Source organism: Rhea pennata, chromosome 1, assembly GCF_028389875.1.
Source record: "Rhea pennata isolate bPtePen1 chromosome 1, bPtePen1.pri, whole genome shotgun sequence".
Lineage (NCBI taxonomy): Eukaryota > Metazoa > Chordata > Aves > Rheiformes > Rheidae > Rhea > Rhea pennata.
The window spans coordinates 77,848,281-77,870,851 of record NC_084663.1 but is presented as its reverse complement, the minus strand read 5'-3'; the positions used below and the strand labels follow the sequence as shown (position 1 = coordinate 77,870,851).

At 36.9% G+C, this 22,571-nt stretch overlaps 1 protein-coding gene across 2 annotated transcripts in view; it reads right to left on the bottom strand.

Annotated features, from left to right (window-relative positions):
- Nucleotides 1-22,571, bottom strand: part of FBLN1 (fibulin 1) — a 79,146-nt gene that overhangs the window by 40,524 nt on the left and 16,051 nt on the right. For both annotated transcript variants that reach the window (XM_062592555.1, XM_062592545.1), the window contains exons 3-8: nt 15,914-16,049; nt 10,284-10,455; nt 7,874-7,933; nt 5,520-5,621; nt 4,117-4,254; nt 2,258-2,395 (exon numbers count right to left, since the gene is read on the bottom strand). In XM_062592555.1, the coding sequence (XP_062448539.1) occupies nt 2,258-2,395; nt 4,117-4,254; nt 5,520-5,621; nt 7,874-7,933; nt 10,284-10,455; nt 15,914-16,049 (746 nt within the window). The remainder of the gene's footprint in view (nt 1-2,257; nt 2,396-4,116; nt 4,255-5,519; nt 5,622-7,873; nt 7,934-10,283; nt 10,456-15,913; nt 16,050-22,571) is intronic.

The window sequence follows — 22,571 nt, the reverse complement described above, 5'->3', positions numbered from 1 at the left end:
AATATTTTGAAAACTGGGAGAACACAAACATTTGTGTCATTAGCTTCACCAATATTGTGCTCCCAGGGTGAAGATCTGCAGATGAATGAAAGACCCGATCTCACTGAAAAGCAGGGGAAATTAGGTATGGAATTTGTATTTTTTGTTTAAAAGCCTTTGAATGTTCCCCCCAAATGTACAAAGAGGCGATCAAGAATTCAGTTTATCAGCTTAAGCAGCTATCCTGAAGTCCATAGGCTGTCGGTCACAGTGAATGAGCTATTCTGTAGCAAATGCTTGTAGACATAATAGGTGACTCCATTTTCACAGACAGACAAACTAGTGCTCACAGCTATTCACAGTGAATACCTTACCTTATCTCATGACAGACTGTCCATGTAAATATACAAAAAAGTGAATATTTGACTTATGTGTTTGCAAACTAAACATCTCTCTATCATCCATGAAAATGGATCTCTTTTTTTCATAGGCTGGACATTATATCGCATTGTGACACATATATCCTTTGCCTGTAAAGAACCTATTCAAAGTAAAACCCCAGAAAAAGTAATGAGATGTGACTAAACTATCTTTGAGTACGATCTGCTGCAGTGCAACCAGCCAAGAAGACAAGGAGCTCACTGTTATTCAAAGGCAGCATGTGTAGATCAGTTTAGGGATAAAGAGTTTTCCTGAGACCTACAGGAGGTAATGAGAGAGCCTTCACTACCTGGAAATGTTAACGTAACTACAACCTGAAAGCTTGTAGAAATAGCATTGTTTGCACGTGTACCAGCCTGCCTCTCATAATCTTCAGCAAAGTCCAGCCTCATGTGAGTACTTCTTATTTCACTGGAACATGACCATCATTTTACATAGTAATACTATTTACTGTTGAAGAAGCAGCACTTTCTGTCTGGTATGGTATTAAGCAAAGTATCCAGCTTACAAAATGATGGCCATCTGAAGACAGGGAAGGTGACATAGCATACTATCAAATCTTTAGCCAGGCCTAGCCCAGCTCACTATAGAGTGTAAAGTTTTCAGTTTATGAAATCATTGGAAAGACAAGAGAGTTTTCACACTCCCCCCCCCCTCCCCTCAAGATCACATTCAGCAGCATTTGATTTACAGTTTGTAAAACCAGCCAATTAAATTGTTTTGGTAATTATTCTGAGCAAATTCACTTTAGGGGCCATAACAACTGCTGCTGCAAATTGGTGTCACTTCACTGATGTCAGTGCAGACAGGCTGATTTGTGACAGCTGAAGACGTGGCCCTAGGTATGTCAGAAGTAAGTCTTCAAAGAGTTTGTTGTGCACAAGCACTGTGCTCCCTTCATTTACAGAATGCAATTTTGTTTTCTGTCTCAGTGTTTTAGTGTCGGATTTCAGCAATATAGGGTATGATATGGTCAGGAGAATGAGAGGTCGACAATATGCTAGAATTGGCAGTTTCTGCTGCTCAGCCAGTTCCACAAGTCCAAAACATGCTATGCTGCTGGGGAAATCTAAAGCTAAGTTGAGACTTGAAACTACTGCTCAAGGGAATAACTGATAGATTTGTAGATCACATTAGACAATTCCATTCAAAGTCTGCTGAAAACCAGCAATTCTAACATATTTATACAAAGGTTTTAACTCTGTTTTATAGGAGCCTCACAATAATTGACAAGTCTTGGAAACGAGGCATTAATTCAACAGATTCTAATCAGTCTTTAACATAAAACTCCTCTCCACATAGTGTATTATAATTGGCCTACCATTCTCATACATAGTAAGATTCTTCATAAACTATAACTAAAGAGGATAGGTTTAGAAAGTTCTATATATCTGTACAACCACTTCATACAATTATCAGCAAACTGTGTTATGGAGGATATCATAAATTACAGCTTTCTATACTGAATTTTAGCTAAAACCATTTGGATAGAAGGAGAGGAAATATCACTATTTTTTAAAAAACAAATTCTATTTCAGAAGTACAAAATCCCCAAAGACTTAAGGAAAATGTTCAAACACAACTAACTGATGTAGGTGCCCAAATCTCGTTAAAAATACAAACTCAGTATTTAAGTATTTTATTTAAACATTTTATTATTCTATAAATCTTTATGTGTGGGACCAACACTGCCTTTAAGGGAGTAGATAAAAGACATACCCAAGCAATGTATACACGCATAAAGAAGGACCTGAGAAGCTCAGAACTCACCCACTGAAACTATAACTTATTTCACAGACAACTCTTAAGTATTCACTGAGATAAGAGCATGTCTTACCGATACAGTTGCCTAGCGCATCTTGTATAAACCCATTCATGCACTGTAGCTTGGGTCGGCAACGGAAAGATCCTGGAGTATTCTGACAGATAAAATCGGGGGGGCAGTTATGAGTACCAGTCTCACATTCGTCAATATCTGGTACATCACAAAAAAAAATTGTTAGCAGGAGTTTGACAGAAGTGTTTTCATCATATTTAAAACATAAGACAGTTAAAAATATCAGACAGATTAATCCTTAGTCTACCCTTCATGCAATTCAGCGCAGCAATCCAGGATCAATCTGACCTACTGCCTCAGACAAAATCTCATTAAAAACAGGCAGACTGTGTTTTCTTTATTATTCTTTATTAACATTATAAATGTTTGTGCCTGTGCATTTACAATACTATTGCATATTTAGTTCTCACAATTAAATGATTCAAGAAGACTACAGCACACCTGAAGCAACATGTTCAGCACTGTGCTTATACAGGGCTCAGCTTTGAAGACAATAAGACTTAATTATATGTTCAAGATCATTTTGTAATTTAACCTTACATCCTGTAGGCATCATTCATTTATTTGTAAGTGAATGAAATGGCCTGGATTCTCATTCATATTAAGGTCTCCTTGCATTATTCTGCTTTAAAACACACAGAAATATGATTTTTGCTCACTTTAATACTCCTCTCCAGTTCAGTATAGACAATAAATATTTGTGAGTAAACATCATTCAGACTAAGCAGACAATGGCTAACCAGGTTCCATTCAGGAATGTAACCTTGTCTTACATAAAAACTAAAATTTCATGTTTGCCACCTTGCAATGTAATGAGATGACATCTCCTGAAGCTATTAAAATGGAGAAACTTTCTAGTAATAGGATACCTCAGCTTTCCCATCTATGAGATGAATATAATAGTAGTTATAAATGCATCTCTCCAGAGCTTTGTGAAAACAAAATAATGATTCTGAAGCCCTTTGAAAGTTTAGGATGGGTCAATACTGAACTTGATTAAGAGCAGTAGCATTCCATATGTTGTTCAATTCCATAACAAGACAACTATATTCTATGTCATTTTACAGAACATTTAAAAACATTTATGAAAACTATTCATTTCTACTTTCATCATTATTAACATATCATTAATAATTAACAGCATTATGATATCCAGATAAATAATCTCTAACATTAATGGCATGCATAATTTAATTGCTGCATTCTCTTTTTTCCACCAGAGACAGACTGTTAATACTTGCTAGTAAGCTATTTGGTGGCCTTAAACTGATGTCATGCAAAGCAGCAGAAGCTTTATTTCAAAAGAATTAAAGTTAGACCATAATACTTTGAAAAAAATAGTTTTTATGTTCTCTGGGTTTGTTTCAGACTTTGCTGTGGGGAAACAGAGTTCCAATCTATTCTTTGTATCTGATCAGTTCCTATAATAAAAAATTATGCAGAATTTTAGCTGAATTCATTTACTCAGTTGAGTGACATTACAGTGGATCAAGCAGGTATGAAGACAATTCTAAGCTTTGTGGGACTTTTTTTTTTTCCAGTGGAAATCACTTACAAATTAAATGGTGTCTACTGCTAATTTTTATCTGTGCAAAGGTAGCACAACACAACTTGCCAATGTAATATAACTGTAGTTATCACTCGTGGAAGTCTCAGTAGTAGTCCACGCACAGCCTGATCTGGTATCTGCTAGGTGAAAGGTTGAAAAGTACTGTCCCAGAAGAACTAGCACTGTCTGCATGTCTATATACAACTACAAATTACACATGTATTACCCAAAATGTGAAAGAACAGGACACAATGATGTACTTAGTCTTTTATATATGTCTGGAGAGCTAGTTAGTTTGCCCAGGATGTACCTTTGCAACGACTGTCATCAGTTAGCTCATAACCAGTTCCACAGCTTGTGTCACGTTGACAGCGAAAGGATCCTAATGTATTGATACAAGTTTGTCCAATCCCACAGCTGTGTGCTCCAGTGATACATTCATTAATATCTAGGGAGAAAAAATTGAGGGAAAAATAAAAAGAAACTAAATAAGAAACAAAATTACTGGGACAAGATGAGATCAAAAGGGAGGCTGTGGGCACACCACACCGTTAGCCAGTCATTACTTTGAGCACCTGGATACAAAGAACACTGTGGATTTCACCTCACACTCACACATCCAAAGCATCATTTCTTTCTCAAAGTGTTGGCCAAGAGGGAAGTTGTATGAGGGGAGAGCAGAGGGCCAATACCTCTAAATCTCTGAGCGAGTCCCATAGCACACGATTAGAGTGTTTTTATGAACAAGGCAAACTTTCAGAAATTCTTCCCTTGCTTTAGTTTGCCCTCACGTATCACTTTGGGATTCCTTGAGCCACAGGTTGCAACTTCCTGCTTTCTAGCTACTGATAGAAATTTCATAATATTTTTCATTTTCTTTTCGAATCCATCAAAATATTTGGCATCCACAATACTGTAAGGCAGTGAGTTTTCATTTAATTCTGTGTCACATGAAAAAGTTCTTCCTTTTTTTGTTTAACATTTGGTTAGTGTTAATCTGACCAGTCATCAATACCTATTTTATATCTTCAAATTTTTAACCAGAGCTACTTACCTAGACCCCCTTTTCAGTCAATGAAAGAGGCACTCCTAAGGAGTAACACTTCTCATCCTAGAACTGACACTGAAAATAGGTGAGACGAACTGTGCCCTGGAAGTGCCTATTTCTCTCAATTAGCAACAGAAGGCGCCTCGGCTGACTAGCTCAGACACAGAGGTCCACATCATACATGCCTAAAGTTAAGAATGATGTGTCCTATTCTTGCACTTGATGTCCCTTTAGTTCTTGTTCTGGAAGAAACTGAATAATTCTTCCCTCTTGACTATTTCTATGCCACTCATGATACCCCAGACTTTTATCCTATCTGTCAGTTGTTTTCTTATCAAGCTGAAGAATCCTACTCTACTCCATCCTTCTTACCACTTCCTATCTACTACTATAAAACAGGTATTTTGCTGTTTTTACTCACGACAATGCACTCAAAATCTCCTGCCTTTTCACTCTAAATCCTCTTGCTGTTCTACTGATCTACTTTTTTAGCTCTACTTTCCCACTACTGTCATTCCAATACTGTTTAAATGAACTTTTCACAGTCTCATCTCCTATCCCAGCTGATATATTTGTCTCTCTTCTGTCTGTATCTTTTCTAATCTATCCTTGCTCCTTTAAAATAAAGATGCTGATGATCAAGGAAGTGATTTTGTTTCTTTTACCTTCACAGTTGACACCATCCGGTTGAAGCTGATACCCAACAAAGCAGGAGCAGACATAACTGGATCCTGTGTCTCTACACTGCTGAGAGCAGGGACCACCACCTAGTTGGGTATTTTAAGAAGTGTTATAAGATTAAGAGGCTCCTCACAGAAACTGAAACAAACCAATGATTTGCACAGTACTATATAATTGATTTAGAAAAGTAAATAACTACACACACACACACACACAAGTACACAAAAGAAAGCTAACCACTGAAAGATGTGTTTGTATTTATTGGAGTCTTTTAGCACAAAAAGCAAATACAAGGAGGAAGTGAATTAGAGTCATTCATAACCTATCATTGTCAGAAGCTGAAAAGAAAATGCTGCTGAGCTCAGAGAGCTCCTTTGATTTTGGCTGGCAAATTATGACTCCACATGTTGACTACTGTATAGTAAAGAAGATAAGATGATTAATTGTAAGTTAACCAAGCATTTTCACTATTAATTTCTTTATTATCTACGCTTTATTATTAGCCCATCATTATTAGAATCATAGTCCTGAATTAGCTGCAGAAAGTGTTCTTTCCTATCCTGCAGGCAGGAAACATGAAAGGGATGGGGAGGGTTTTGTGGGTGATGAAAGGGCTAGAGAACACAAAGGAATCAACTCTTACAGCTGGGATGCTAAGGACATAGTGACGTGTATGCAGGGGTCAAAAAAGGACATGGAAGCTGGGGTTATTTTGGCAGAAAGAAAGAGAGGATGCTAGATGAATTTTACACAAAGTTAGGCTCTTCATGAAGGAAGCTTAGTTTCTTCTTACTTTCTTCCATTCAAAAATAAACTATCATTAAAAATGTTTAATAATCTTAAAATAGAGAAAGAGTTATATACTTCTAACTATTTGTTATAAGAATATTGATATTCTTAGTAAAAACAGAATATTGATCTCTATCTTCCTTTTGCTCAGGAGGACAGCTGGCTAGACATTAATCAAAAGATTGGACAGGACAAGCACTGTTAATGTGTGCAGATGCAGCTATGAAATCTAAAACTCATCAGCGAAGAAAATCATTTTTAAAACCGAACAATTTCTAATGAAGACAAAAACATAACAGCACCACAGAAAATCAGGTCTTGTGACACAGTATTGGCAAAGGCTATGTTCCTTGTATAAGAAGAAACCACAGCCCTGTGGCTGGGATAGCCTTGTGGCTGAGATAGCTACCACCTTCAGAGCCTCTGTTAACAATGTGAACTGCTGTCAGCCACAGCAAAACCCATTGTGGAGGCATTCTGGAAGAACAGTAAAATTTATTTCCTCATCTGCCATGAAAGTGCTCCCTAACTGTTGGAAATTCCACTGCCTAGGAAGTTTAAGCTTCCTCTGGTGAAGATTGGAAATTCACAAGTAATTTTAGCATGCAGAGATTATCAGAAAATATACCGCAGATAGAAACTCTAGTTTTGAATTCATCACACCAATCCATCTCTTGCCAGCAACCAAATAACTGACAAATGCAATGACTGATTACATACAGAAATAATGCTAGGAAAATATATAACACATTTTTTATGTTGTCTCTTGTAATTAGCAGCTGGAGACAAGGAGGAGAGCCAGCATTGGCTTTGAGTAGCTAATGACCTAGCAGACATTTCTAACCTCTAGAGTGTAATAGCTATACAACACGCAGCACAGTAAATCATCTCTCAACTGGAATATAAGTTTATTAAATTGATTTTATCCTAAATACATTGCTTAGTTCTGAATTGCTTGTAGAAAATAATAAATCACTGCTGTTTAAGTTTCTAAGTGTGTAAATCACACATGACAAGCAGTAAATCAGACTTCTTAGCAGAATACTATCCCAACAATACATTCTTCCCAGAAGACAGAACAGGCTGACTAATCACAACTAACTTTTCTGCCTTTTCTTCAAGTGGTGCCTCTCAAAAGGAAAAAAGTCTCATTTCAAATCCAACCACTCTGATCATCCCAAGTGGATAAGAATGCACATATTTATATATTAATCATAATGTTCTGAAGAATCCAAAATACCTGATTGGTCCAATGGGTAACATTTCTGAGGTCTTATCAACTAGATATTAAATAAAAGTTAAATGTACAATCTAAACTTCAGTTGGGTAAGGTGAGTTCCACCATAGGAGAAAATGTCTTCCTTGTATTTAAGAATTATTAAGGCAACACATAATGGCCTAGTATTTCTTAGAAGGACCTATTCTATTTATTTTTACCCATTGCTCGCCTAGGCAGAAGATTTTGACTAATATCTAGGTCTAAACTTGCTAACTTTTATTGGAGGGAATCAAAAAAGAGCTGACTAATCGGACTAGTCACCTGGCTTACCTCTGCAGCCATCATGCAGATAAGGATCTTCTTGGTCTAGTTCCTCCTTTGAAATTTCAACTAAAGAGAGGAGAGAGAGGCATTAGCAGAGAAAGTACTTTTCCTCTTGCAGTGAAAGACTGCCTGCTTTGGAAGGGATCCAGATCAGTGCTTTGGATAAAATAGGACAAAATTAAAGAGCATTATTTACATATTTTACAGGTATTTCATTCTTAAATTTGACATTCAAATATACATGCCCATAAGACATTTTCCATCTGACTGATTCACTATGAAAGCCATATGGACTGAAATCTTCAAATACAGGTTCTTAACTTTAGGCTTTTAACCAGAGCTTCACCTGATTTTCATAAGCCTTGCTGTTGAGACACGCTTGGCTTCCACTAACTTTCTATCAGCTTGCGATACCACAGTTTAATGAAAATCAGATTAACTTCAGTTATTTATTTAGACTTCACTCCAAAAATGAACTCCACACCCAATTTTTGGGCATCTTTCAAATGTGCTTCAGATACCTCAACTCAAGACAGGTTTTATCAACAGTACCTGTGCTATATGCATGTGCCTTGAGAGTCCTTTCTTTCCATATGGAGGGCATAAAAGGACAGAATACACTACCTGAATCCATTATTGCCCAAAGAACTAGCCAATGTACTAGCTCCCATCTCCACCACTTTGAACTCAGGGGAAATGTTAGGTTGGTAGTAAGGTGTGTAAAATAACAACCTCAAAATACTCTGGTTATTGAATAGGAAGCTTAGTCTATTTCAGCGTTCATCCACAGGCCCATTCAACCAACAGTCACTTACAAGCAAGCAGTACATTACGGATGCACAAGCAAGTTTGTGAGCAGTGTTACAAAGCTGATTTGTACACTGATAGCCTCAAGCCACAAGGGTATATTTTGGTCATAGTGAAAACTGTTTGTCCAAGTCTAGTCCGATTTTTGTATGTATGTCTCCACTTTGGGGATATACTATCAGAGGTTCCTCTTTACTTAACTAAGAAAGCATCATACTTTGAGTCAGTCTGCCTCATCCAATGAAGCTGAATGCCCTGTATGCCTTACTATAGTGTGACAAACATGAGGTGCTAGCATAAGAAGATACTTTACAAAATGGAGACAGATCTCCCATTCATGACTTGGAAAGGTGGCTACTCACAGAGCTTGCTCTGCCTTTCTACAGGTAATTTGTACTGCTGCTAGACATATTTGATACATGTTCAATCACCTGATTATTTCTTAGCTTAGTGATGAGAATATTTTCCTGACTGGCTTGTTGACATATAATCCATCTTTGCATTAATGTTATTATTTGTGCCACTTATTCACAGAGGTAAGTGGGAAAATACTGTATGCTGTGCTCATAATTCTGGATTTTCAGATACTGATACATTTCTCATGTCATCCAGATATTTTGAGTCTGCAGATTCTTGGTATTAGCATCCTGCTCTAGGTGCAAGGTATCGATCACTACAGACATTTCAAGCAGAACAAACTGAAAAGGGGAATTCTCCTGCAGAGACAGAGGTACATGGAAGAATTTGGTAGGGGATTTCTAAATGTTACTTTTTAGGTGTGTACACTAATACAAACCAGATTTCAAAACCCTGGAACCAATCTGCTATGCACTGGCTCAAGCAGATCAACACAAGTTTGGGCTTAAGTAGTTGAATTGCTAGTTAAGTAGTTGATTAGGATGATGCCTCCCAAATTTGTCACTGGTGATCTTTGAGCCAGCATCTATGTTGCTCACATAAGAGGCAATACTCTACAGCAGGATTTTCCAGCACTCTCAGTTCTGACTGCTAAGTACTATGGTACTGAGCACTGATGAGAGAGGCAAAAACCTCAGGTCTATAAAGGTCAGTGTGTCCTATGTATGGAGGAAGGTGTTAGAAGCCTGCCATCTACATTCCCTTCTCATCTGATAATGTAGAGAGAATTGCAAATACCATGTTTCCCAGCAGTTCTCCCAGACAGTACTGGCATTTCAAATGCACCCAGTTTTTGTGCATTTCTCTCTCAAACAAAAGGCAACATTTGAATTCTTTTCAGCTAGCAGAGGCCAAGGAGGTTTAAAATCCAATTAAAAGAATCAGTTGTTGATGTTATTGTTAATTAAGAATCTTTCAGGGGTAAAACACTATTAAAAATTGGTAGTGGGGAACTGAGTGGCCAATAACTAGCTCTTTCAATATCTCATTGTACATAACATTTCAGCCTCCACTAGCCTAAAGAATAAGCTCCAATAAATATGCATCACTACAAGAATGATTGTTTGGACAATTACTCAAAAAAGATCTCAAGTTATAGGAATTGCAATAGAAATCATGCAATGTGCAGGTACTCCTTGTACCTTGTATCATTTTTTTGTCTCAGACTGCTACAATTTGCAATACAATATACCTTGTTCTTTTTTAGGAGCATCATCAATGACAGACACATCAGTGCCTTCTTGACCCTTCACACAGCAAGCTCTGAAAACAATTCCACACTGGTATCCTATCTTCAGGTTTGGTTCACAGCTCTGTCCTTGAACTTGAGCAGTCTTTCCCAGTAAACAACAGTAACAACATTTCTGTTAGGGAAAAAAAAAAAAAAAAAAGTAAGAAAAAAAGTGAAATCCTAGCCCTGAACAAATCAATGCAAATATTGCCAGTAGCATCAATATTAAGAAACTGATGGGACAGTTCCTCACTACCTAATTTTTTTACTTGGTTCTCCAACTACATCTATTTGGTGGCACATACTCTGACTTCATCACTAACGTATCTGGGATAGCCCCATCTTTTCTGCATGACTTCAAAAAAAATCTTCATGATCTCTTCCAAAAATTGCAATATTTCTGAGTATTTATTCTGTCCAGCATACACTATTTTCTTGAGGCAATTTTCTAAAAGTTTTTGACATTTGTCTATAATTTTGGTGGATTTCCAGTTTTCACAACCATAAATTAGAAGAAAAAAAATGCTTGCATATTTTTGATAACCAAATCTTATTTAAGTTACCGAATACAGCTGATGCCTTGCCAAATTGTGACATTTTGTACTGTGAGGCATATGAATTGACTCCCTTATATTTCCTTGTCTTGTCATACAATGCTGAAATTGGGAGTTACAGAGGTTCTCTGAGCTTTTTGTAAAGAATGATCATTCATCTTGCCATCCCTGAAGTGCTGAATAACAGTTTGTTCTTTATCTCATCCAGGTTGAGCCAGCACTTGAAAGCTGTCTCCAGCTAATATAAATCTTCAAGTACAGAGGTTGCTATGCCTGTGAGAAACTATGTCTTCATTTGACATAATTGCATGCTCCAAACCATTTGCTCAAGCCTGTGCATGATGAATCTAGACGTAACATCTTGATACTGATGATAATTTATGTTGATATATCACAGTTAAAATGGTCTAAACTAAGAGGAGATGAAAAGTCTCAATGTTATCTTAAGTGATGTTTATGATAGTTGGCTTTTAGCATTGACCCTAAAAGATTCCGCACCGACAGTCCTAAAACGCTAAGACTTCCTGTTCAATTAAAAGGAAAAAATTGAGAAAATGGATAGTCCTGTGGTCAAACCACACATCCAGGATTCTGGAGACCTGCATGCTCCTCTGCATACCTCACCTGTCAATTTAGAAAGTCACTTCTTTTCTCTCAGTTTGCCCACTGTCGAAAGGGAATGATAATAACATAGCAGTGATAAGGCTAGTTTAATTTATGGTCACAGAACACTGGTATTCAGAGACACAAAGCACTATGTCATTATAACTACCACTATCAAAGTATGATTAATCTCAATATTTTTTTTCAGGGTTGTTAAGTCTATTCTGAAAGATGTCAACTTCTAAGGTCAGAGTGCTGTCTAGACTCCACATTAGTTTAGTTCTTGATGCGTTTGCACATCGTTTTCCAAGAGGTTGCCAGTTGCCTAGAGGCATGTTCTGATGATCATTCATCCATTTGCTAGAACCATCTCTGCCCTTAATGGATGGTACTACAGAACCACCCAGGGGTTATTACCCACTTTCACTGCTTCAAAGTCTTTGCTTCCTAAGTCATCCAGAAAATAAATATTTTTCCTTTACCTCTCCCTCCTCATTAGCAAAAGCCTATGCAGCTTCAAAGCCATCTTTGTATTAGAATAGAGGGCTCCTTATTTCACTTTTGGTCCTTCACTTTTCCCTTAAATTGTCATACACCTTGTCTTCTCATGGAAAGGATTAAACATATGAATGCAAACACATACTGCATTGTCATAAATTTGTTTCAAAATCAGACAGCAAATGCTGTACTGTCCTGGTAACTGGAGTTAACTGACTTGAGTGGAAAATCAGATGTTTACCAGAGTGAAAATGAAGCTTGTATACATGTTTCAGTCCAGCAGCAGTTACATGTCTAAAGATTTACTTTTAGTATCATCAGGAAGCATCCCAAATTGCTTTCGTCAGTAAGCTCTCTTAATTAGCTAAATTTTACCATAGCTCTTCATTATTTATGTCATCAGTTAAATTATAAAACTCGAAGGGTGAATCATGTATAAACAGTGTTTTTGTGGTACTGTCCACAAGAGGTCCCCCGTTTGCTGAAAACTAGACTAACCAGCAGATGTTATGAAAAACAGACTGAAAAAATATGTGAAAAAATTCCATAATTCAGTGGAATTTTTCACAACTTCTGAAGATCTGACCAAGGGCTAAAATATGTTCATCAGTCCAGAGTAATAATATTCTTGACAAAATATTCCTCATAAAATGGGAGAGGTAAGACCAGATCCTGATATTTGGAAAAAGAAAGTACCTATGACAGATTTTTGAGAAGATATCCAAGTACTTTAAAGATGGTAAAATTTCTACAAGTTTCCTCCCATTTGCAGGTTTGCTGTGGTAGAAGCTTTCATACCTATTTCATTTAGAAATAGAGGTATCAGCAACAAATCTGGAATTTGATTACTGTCTTTTGAGAAAGATTTTCAAGATTGTAATGATTAAATGGGCATCCATTTAGCATTCTTTTTCTCAAAGCAAGAAAAGCTATGTTTCCAAACAACTAGGGGAATAGAATTGTGTCCATCATTATCTGTGCCCACAGCCTGTAAATGCAAAAGCTCAGATGACTGTATTCAAAATATGGCCTTTTTATCTTATTTTCAATTGCATATTTTGGATTCAAAAGGAAGATTAGCTACCTTATTTACTACAAAAAGTACTGCAGTTAATCTTTCTAACTGAATTACTAAATTACTCTTGCTGCTTCCTTGAAGGGAACAAAGAAGATCCAAGAGATTTCACATACTACCTAGGCCAAACTAAAGTGGACCAGCAGAGATCCAAGTGCATGTGAAATGGGCTTGATGTGAATGTTAGAGTTTGTTTGCCACTGCAAGATACAGTTATCAGATATATTGTATGTCTCAAGGTCTTCAGATTCAAAATACGTTCAACAAAAGCAATGATAAATTATTCACTGATACCAGGTCATGAAACATTTATATACATCATGGATCAATGAGGCTATTTACAAAGATATCCCTACAGTTAACACTGTACAGTTATTGAGTGTATGACAGTGGGTAGCAGAATGTGGTTCACTGAGATTAAGTGTCACAGACTATGTTTATACTAATAAATTAAACAGGGACATAACATGGGCTCAAGCATTGTCCTGCACTCTTCTCTACTGTTTAAATATTAGCAAGCTCTAATGACAAATAGCATACTCTCAGACAATACTGAAGCACATTTGGGGGTTAGCACAGGCCAGAGAGTGTTCACAACAGATGTTATGCACAAGACCAATGTGTTTTTCATGGGGAAGGACTACATGACATGAGCTGTGCTGAGCTACTTATTCTCAGGGCCAGGGATCAAGGCCTAGTCTATTTTATTTAATAATACAGCTGCCACCATGAAAACCTGCCATGTTTAGAGAAATAAAGCTAATTTAAAAAACAACATCATTAATCCTTTCCCTCATGCTGACAAGTCCACATATGGAAACACCAATCAAGTGATGAGAAAGTGGGTTTCCTTAAACAGTGGTATTCTGTTCTACAATTGTCCCTTGGCATATATTTAGAATAATGCTGTTATAAATGTTTCTCTGGTAGAAAGCACTTGAATCTGAAGAATACTTGCCATCACAGTCCTCCCTCATCCATTCATAGCCCTTTGGAGTACTGACATAGAGGGCTAAATATTATTTCATTCTACATCTAGGTGGGAGTGGACAGCCTTCTTAATTGTACAGGCTGCACAGAAGAATCTCCATACAAAAGAGTCAGGACACACGTGGCAGCAGCCCTGACGAGAGCCAACAGTGCCCAGGACACTGTCAAGAGGTGATGACAGATGACTTCTCAGTGACTCCCCCAGCCCTCTCCAACAGTGGGACAAAATCATGCTGTATATGCAGCCTAATCTGTGACAACCAGCAATACCAGCTTTACCAACGCGGGTTATCTTCCCTCTTCCCATAGTGAGAATTTAGATTACTTCACAATCTACGCATCAGTGGGGTTCTACTGATAGAAACATGACCATGACTAGCATTTCAGATAGATATGCAATTTGTGAGTTAGAAATTGTTACCCCTCTCCTAGATGATAGATTTTTTTTTAACTGAATGAACCAAAGCATTCAGGATTTTTGAGTGATGGGCAAATGCAGTGGAAGGAGAAAAATCATTCTCATTACATATTTCTGCCATTTTTGTAAAGATACACACATCTGCCTACAGTTTACAAAGCGACATGATTATTTTATCAAAAATAATCTTTTTATCAAATGGCTTTATCAAAAATGGCTGTAATTTTAAAAAGTGTTTTCAAATTGCTAAATCATCTCTGTAACTGTATTATGGCTACAGCATTTGATATACATGTCTAGCCCTAATTTTAAACTTAGCTAAAATTTTTAAATGACTTGAATTCCTTTATGCCCTTTTGGAGGTAGATTAGAAACTGAAAAAGAAAACAGCTAATCAAGGAACAGAATTTGCTGGAAGAACCAAAACAGAAATTGAAAGATGAGTAAGAACACAGTGGCCCTCCTCTTGCCTCATTAATTTTAAAACTATTCATTAGCATGTGGATACATGCTTTGCTACCAAACACATGAAAGACAAGAAAGCTCAAGCATTCAACTTTTAGAGGATGCCTATATTTTAATTGATCCTTCTTCATTTGTGGAAACTCTCAACAGTCCCATAAATATCTGAGTGTGTCAAAACACAAATGGAACACAAAGCACTGTGTGCAACTGCCCACAGCAGAACCCAGTTGTGACTCCCCTTACACTTCCAAATCTCAGTCTTCTCATCCTGTATGTTAACTTCCTTTCATTCAGGAGGGACCACATAAGAGTTAGTCACCTAACTCCCAGTGAAAACACTCTGTAGAGTGGTAAGAATATGCTCACACGGAAGAAAGGAAAGATACAGATGGTAATAAAAGTGGAGGCAAAGCACAGGTTAACTAAAGATGCCTAGGATGGGCATTTTTATCCTAATATCAAATGCTGTCTTAGATAGCTTACAGAGGTCTCAATTCAACTGCAAATCAAGTAAGTCATGTTAATTAAGGACATGTGCACTAGCTGGAATTAAAAGTACACTGAGAGATTAACGTAAGTTCCGTCTCTTTGGACCATGAATACTAAAACCACTCAGGTTGACCTTAGGCCATGAAGCTCTAACGAAAGCTAAAGCCTGAATTGAGATTCAGCTTACACTATGTTAAGAACTCATGCATTTCATGCCTCCTTTCACAGAAAAGTAGTTTCCTTGTCAATTGCCTGTTCAAGACTTTCTGCTTTCTACCTTCTGTTTCTGCTAAAATGTAATGAGACAGACCATTTCAGTCAAAGAGGAACTGCTTCACTCAAAGAAGCACAGTGCGGGTATCCTTAACAAAGACAGTGGAAGAATAGTTTATGCATATCAGATTGAGTAGGGTGACCTTTAGGGCTAAACCTTAGTATTACTCCAGACAGTCAATACTCCATTTCTTAGAGATAATCAGGAGTAACTTGGAAGTCTCACCTTAAAGTATTCAGCTTCACAGGTGGAATTTTCACTAATATGTGAGTCACACTCTCCACGCACGTTGGCAAATTCAATCCCATCTGAACAGTAGTGTTCCTCCAACTTGTTGTGGCAGCACTGTACCTGAGTCATGCTGACAAGAGAAAGCAAGCAATGGGAGAACAGTATTTTATGTAGATCAAGAACATAGAGTGCAGCAAGCACAATGAGTATTTGTACTAGTCTCAAAGAAGAGGAGTGCATTTTAGTTACAAAGTTAAAATATTCTTTAGGCAGAATGTTTAGGTAACACATTTAATATAATTAAATTGCTTGTCTGCCTTGCAGTCTGCCCCCATCAGATTTTGAACCATGTGGGTAATTTCAATTGCTTTTGTCACAGGGCCCACAATCCTGCAGTCTGACTATCCCAACACATGCTGCCACTTGCTCAAAAAAACAAATATGGCACATTGAAAGTTTAGAGTGTCGCTCTATGGGAGAACTGTAGTTACGGTAAGAAGCGAAGATATTGAAGAGTCACAGCGAGAAACTGAGTTTATTGCAGAGAAGAGGAGAGAGAGACAAGGAAAGAGAAGAAGGGTATTATGGCGCAGGTAGATGTAGAGAAGAGACAGGATAAAAATAAGTAGGGGACTCAATGCTAGTTCCACTGTTCATAAGACAATTTTAATTTTATCTCAGTTTCAGTTAGTACACTGAAAACAGTATCTCCATTTCCTTCCTGTGGGGGAAAAAAAAAGAGAAAGAAGGCTTGAAACTCCTCCAGTCCTGTCATCACTGTCACTTGTATGCCAAGCTCATTCAAGGAGATGTCTCCTCTTTTTTTCACTCTTTATTTATGTGCAACTGTATTTTGTTGAGTAGTGTTGTGGGCAGAGCTTCCAGTTTAAAGCTCTTCCACTCCTAGTTCCTGTAAAAGACTTGAGGGAACAGGGAAAAAAAATTAAAGAATAGGAAGAAATTAGATTACATATAGAAGGATATAAACAGATCCACATGTTTTCTGATAACCCTCTTTCACTGAGAATAAAGTTACATGAGTTGCTAAGGTGAAAGGAAACTATCCCACACCAAACCAAGCTGATAAACTATTTATAGTACAACAGGGACACCTAAAAGACATGCTCTAATATGTTAGAGATGCATAAGAGAAGTACACAAAAACCCTATGAATGAATTTTTAAATCCATTTGCCAGGGAAACCTTATATCTCTTACAGGCTAAAAAACATTAACACATTCCTTTCCCTGTTAACCGATTTCATCTTCTTTTTTTCAGCTCTGGTTCCTTGAACTGATGCATAAAATATTTTCAAGGGTTACCTAGAAATACATAAAATCATGTAAAGATATTCAGCAAACCAACACCCTTTAAATAAATGTTTAAAAATCCTTTTTCTACACTACTGGAAATTCTGGATATCTAGAGATGAAGGATTAGTTGCACCTGCGGGCTTCTATTATTATCATCTTTCTATTATTATCATCTGAGAGAAGTAGATTCCAGTGAATTACCCTTGGAGGAGCCTCCCTGTTTCTTATAACTTTATAGCGAGCTTTCAACTCGCAGGCAGCATGAATGTCCTGGAACCAGGTCATTCAGTCCAGCCCACTAAAAGTAAGGGACGTGTAGGTACTTCACTCAAATTCTGCATCTATATACTGGTAACACAAGGATGTCAGGTTACATTCCTGAAGATTCCTGATTCTTGTTTATTGGATTTTGTAATGGTGTGACTGCAATTCTCACTTGGATAAAAACACCTACAAGATTTCAATGTATAGGAACGAAACCCAGGAAAAGTTAATGAACAATCATTCATAAATAGACTCTAAAGTCATAGCTAGAAGTTAAGCCCAGGACAGTAACTTTATTTGGCAGAATATTTCAAGTTTTGATATTTGATATAGTTTCAGTTTAAAAAAAAAAAAAAAATATATATATATATATATATATATATATATATATATATTGCTGAAATTCCTTTTGAAGCAGAATTTTCTTTCCCTGCCCAGCTCTGGGGTGGTCTGCCTGTCAGAGTAAAAAACTTGAACTTCAAGCCCAAGAGTGTAGGAGCCTAGACTTTCCAGCTTCTTTAGCTCCTCAAGTCTTGTTGAGTAGCTAGACATGTTAGCCACAAGCAAGTAAACAACAAAAAAATCCCGAAACAGCAGTTTTTCAGTAATCTGTTTGATTTCCCACGTGTTTTTTTTTCAAATAAGTCATCTCCTTGAAATCCCTGATAAACTGGCAATTCCAACCAAAACAAACAAAAAAAAGTTTCCTAAAATGTTCCCCACCAGCTATATTCACAAATCATGTGAGCTGCCCTAACTGTAACCAGGAATTAAACATCAGTTGAATGGAAATACTGGATTAAAATATCATTGGTTCACTCTCAGAACAACAACAACAATAAAATCACACTTCATTGCCTAAATTCTGCAGTGAGGTTGGGTTAGTAGGAAATATTCCTTGAGACTGTAAACACCTATGGTGGCTATAACAGTGACAGAAATCCTTGGAAGATGGCAGAGAAAAATGCTAGGAACTGGTCTTCCAGCTGCAACTTGGTCTGACAACTTCCCCTTTGCGTATCAGCTCACATGTTGATGTTTTCTACAGCATATCATAAGCTCTTTAGACTCTCAGACTTCTGAGATGAAGATTACCTCTCCCTGTCTTTGGTAAATTGTATTAACATCCCTAGTTTGCACACTAATATAATAAATACTTTCTACTTCACAGCAGAGTAAAGGAGCCATCTCTAATGACTAACAGGACACCTAGATTTGTCTTTTTGTGTCTGTAAAACCTTTCAACTCTTCCTATGTAGTACTCCTACTAGCTTCAGGTTCATGACTTCTTACAATATTGGTCTCTATAAAAAGAGAAATTAGAGAAGTACTTTCCTGTTATTCTTTTAATTACTCCTAATAATTAAAAAGCCAACAGTCACTTCTTTATGTACGATACTCTGATTTTCAGATGAGACAGTGCAACATAGCTTTGTTGAACTAAATACCTGTTTACAATATAGCTGAAACCTTCCTAGGATGAAAAATAATAAACATGGAAACTCTGCGAACATATGGTTACACGACTGGCATTTATTCAGGATATTTCAAGGTAAAATCATTCATTTTCTGGTCTCTCTGAAAGGTGAGTTTTATTCATGGCTCACTAATGAAAAGAAACCATTCAGACCTTTAAAAAATACATATTCTTTATTGCAGATGCTGATCTAAATTCAAAGTTATTTCATAACTAAACAATTTGATTACAAGTCAAATGAGCATATTTTTTTCATATTCTCACTCACAGGCAACGTTTTGCTGAAAATAGAAAACTTTCTACAAATACAGTGTCTGGATTATTTATAAAAAGGATCGTATTTGCATCTATCAATGTTATAAATTCATGCTAATAATAAAAAGAAACATTCACTATAACCTTTCCCCTCCAGTAACTTTCTTTTGCATTTGACAGAGCCTTTTGCTGGTGCACTGCTGATGCAGTTGTCCCCACTGTCTGTAACTTAGTATGGGCTGTCTGACAGTTTTGATTATCTGAGCACTCAAGTCAAATATCTGAATGTGCTGATTATTAGTGTTAAGACATATACATATAAATATTGTACTTTAGGGACTGGATATGAACATAATTCTGTTAATGCTTGGACAAGCACACAATCTTCAACCCGTAAAAGCATAGCTGTCTGAAAAAATCTAAATCTGAAAAGGTGAAACCTTACGAATTTTACTCCAATTAGATTAATATAAGAACCAGCTTTGAAGGTTTACTTTCTGTTACAATTTAATGAATCTTACTGATTTTCATGGAGTAACTTTCCACTGAAAATCTGTATGTCCACTTACCTCCACAATCCTTTAATATTATCCTCCCCAGAGGGTGCACTCCTAGACCATTATGGATTTCCTAATCACTTGTTATTTCAATTTCTTTCCAAAATGTATTAAAATTTAACTTTGGTCTTAAAACATTTTCTTTGTTTGCTGCCAGCCTAATTTAGATAATAAAAACCCTTCATTACCCTCTGCCTCGTTCCTTATACTTGTTAGCTTGCCTTGAAATTGCTCCAGTGTTATTCATGTGGATAACAGAAGGCCTTCTCTTTGACAGAAAATACTAAAACTAAAAAGGAAATGATTCCACTCCCAAATTATTTTGCAAAGACAAGCTGCATCTTCCATCCTTACTCCTCTCAGTTCAAAGTTTAACATGTAACACAGTTGAATGTAGGAAAATTAAGAGCAAGATCTGGTATTATGAATGACACATACGATGACTGAAAATAATGTTAAGTGCCTCAACAATGAAAATATGTATTTTTGATCACATGTTCTATATTGACAAAGGACTCAAGTAAAAATATTGATTTAATAAAGCTCAAAATTAATCAGCTGCAATTGAAAATTTACTTAATAAATGTATTCTTGCAGGAAAAAGGTAAAATTATATTGAATTATATATTACATAGAGAAAAAATACTGATAATATTGTGGCAGATAAAGGACTTATTCTGACATTATTCACAAAGTGAAATAAGTAAGTTATCCCAAATGAGTGGCAATAAAACCCCGACAATGTAGCCCACTGTTCTTTTATCCTTTTATTACTGCTAAGCCAAAACCTTAATGACTGTAAGGCATGCTAAGCAGGCTGCAGAGAAAAGATAATGATTGATAAAGACAACTTCTCCCAAAATAACTTTAAACAGCTTTTTCAGACATAAAGCTGTCATAACTTTGATGTCCAGAATCTCAGGCTCTTCCAGGCCTACAATAACATAAATCAATAAATATCTATCAACAGTTAAGCATCTGGCACTTAACATTCTGAACACTCTTTTATTATTTCCTGTTGCAGTCTGAGTCTGTATTCAAGAACTGCCTCTTGTCTCTTCCTGGCGACAAGGACTGTCTTTTCCTTCTGTGTTTGTACAGCACCTTGCTGAATGTTCTGTAGCTCCTTCTTTTATGCACTCTTGCAACACTACTAATCAATAATACCCTTCCCAGTGTAACTCCAAAAAAATTTTGGACAGTGCTGAAGGCATGCAAGTCTCATACGGAGATACGCTATTTCTGGCCCAGGAATTAAGTTCACTTGCTAAAAGCTCTGGGCAGGGGAAATTATACATTTTGAAAAGAAGAAGATTGATTGGGCAGGTTAAGTTCCAAAAATAAATGGCAGCTGTTTCCAGCTGCTGTGAACTTGACCATACCAAAAGGAAATAGATGAATGGACAAAAAGTTGGTGTTATGACAGTGAAAGACACAAAGATACCGTTCAGTAAAACCCTACACTCATATTTACTGGTCATGAAGGCACAAAGAAAGATACTGTCATTTTCAGAGTGATGATGTCACGACATACACTCATTTCTAGGAAAAGCAACCATGATATGACATTGCACACATGGCTGGACATTGATGCGGGAGCCTTGTTTCAACTTAAATGTAACTGAATAACAGTTGCCAGACAGACCTTATGAATTCCCGGGAACTTCAGACTGGGGCCCGGCTCAGCTGCAGTATAGAATAAGAAAGCGAGTACACTGGCAGTCAGAACTGCACCATGTTGAGTGAGTGATGCTCACAGAGACAGCAAAAGAGAAAACACATATGGCAAGTCCTTCAAGAATGGTAAGAGACTTTTGAGGATGGGTCACGAAGTGATGTTGAAATCCATAACCTTCCTTTCTAGGAAGCAAAGTAGGTATTAGAGTGACCGTGTTTGTGTGGAACCTCTCCTTGATTGCTATAAACTGCGCTTTAAATGATTGGAAAAAGTTAGGTGGGTACTTCTGACTCAATACGGCAGCTTACTCCTTATCCACAGAAAAGAAAGGGTGATTAGAAAGGCAAAGAAACTCTAAAAGTGGTTGTGCTTAGAGGGAGGGACTGAATCTGAAATGTTGTTACTTTATTACTATTCTAAGCAGAGGATTCAAAAACCAGCAGGCCAATTCTTGCAAAGCATGTTGGGAAAAGTATTGCTTACATCCAACCTTTTTTATATTGCACTGGCTTTGCAATCTAACTGTGTAAAATTATTTTTACTTCAGCAACTTCATCAAATCTGCTCACTTCACATGGTATTTTCCCTTATGTTCAACTGCCAACCCTGCAAATCCATACTGAAATACACAGGCAAAAAAAGTTCCCTTTGGCATGAAGTAATACAGGATTAAACACCCAATTGGTCACATTTTTTAAAAGCATCCAAAGTCAGATGATTTACAGTTTGTCCAACACCATCCTGCACTAGCTACTCAAAAGATCCCAACTGTGGTTTAAGGAACTAAAACTTAAAAGCCAGATTTCATTCTGCCCTCTCCTCGCACCTCCCTCCCCACAGCTCCCATTACATGTAGGTATCTAAATAGGAAGCAAGCTCTATTGAAAATCTGTAACCAATAAGGCATCCTGAGCCATTAAAAAAATTCCTTTCTAAATATTTTCCCCTATTTACACCTCAGAAAATGTAATGAATTGGAGTTTGGTTTTGTTCACATCTCTGTGCAATAGGAAAACTTTTACAAAATCAGTGTAGAATCAATCTAGTGTACTAGAAAAGGGAAGCATTCTCCCTCACTGTATATTTTGACTCAAGTTACATGGGCAAT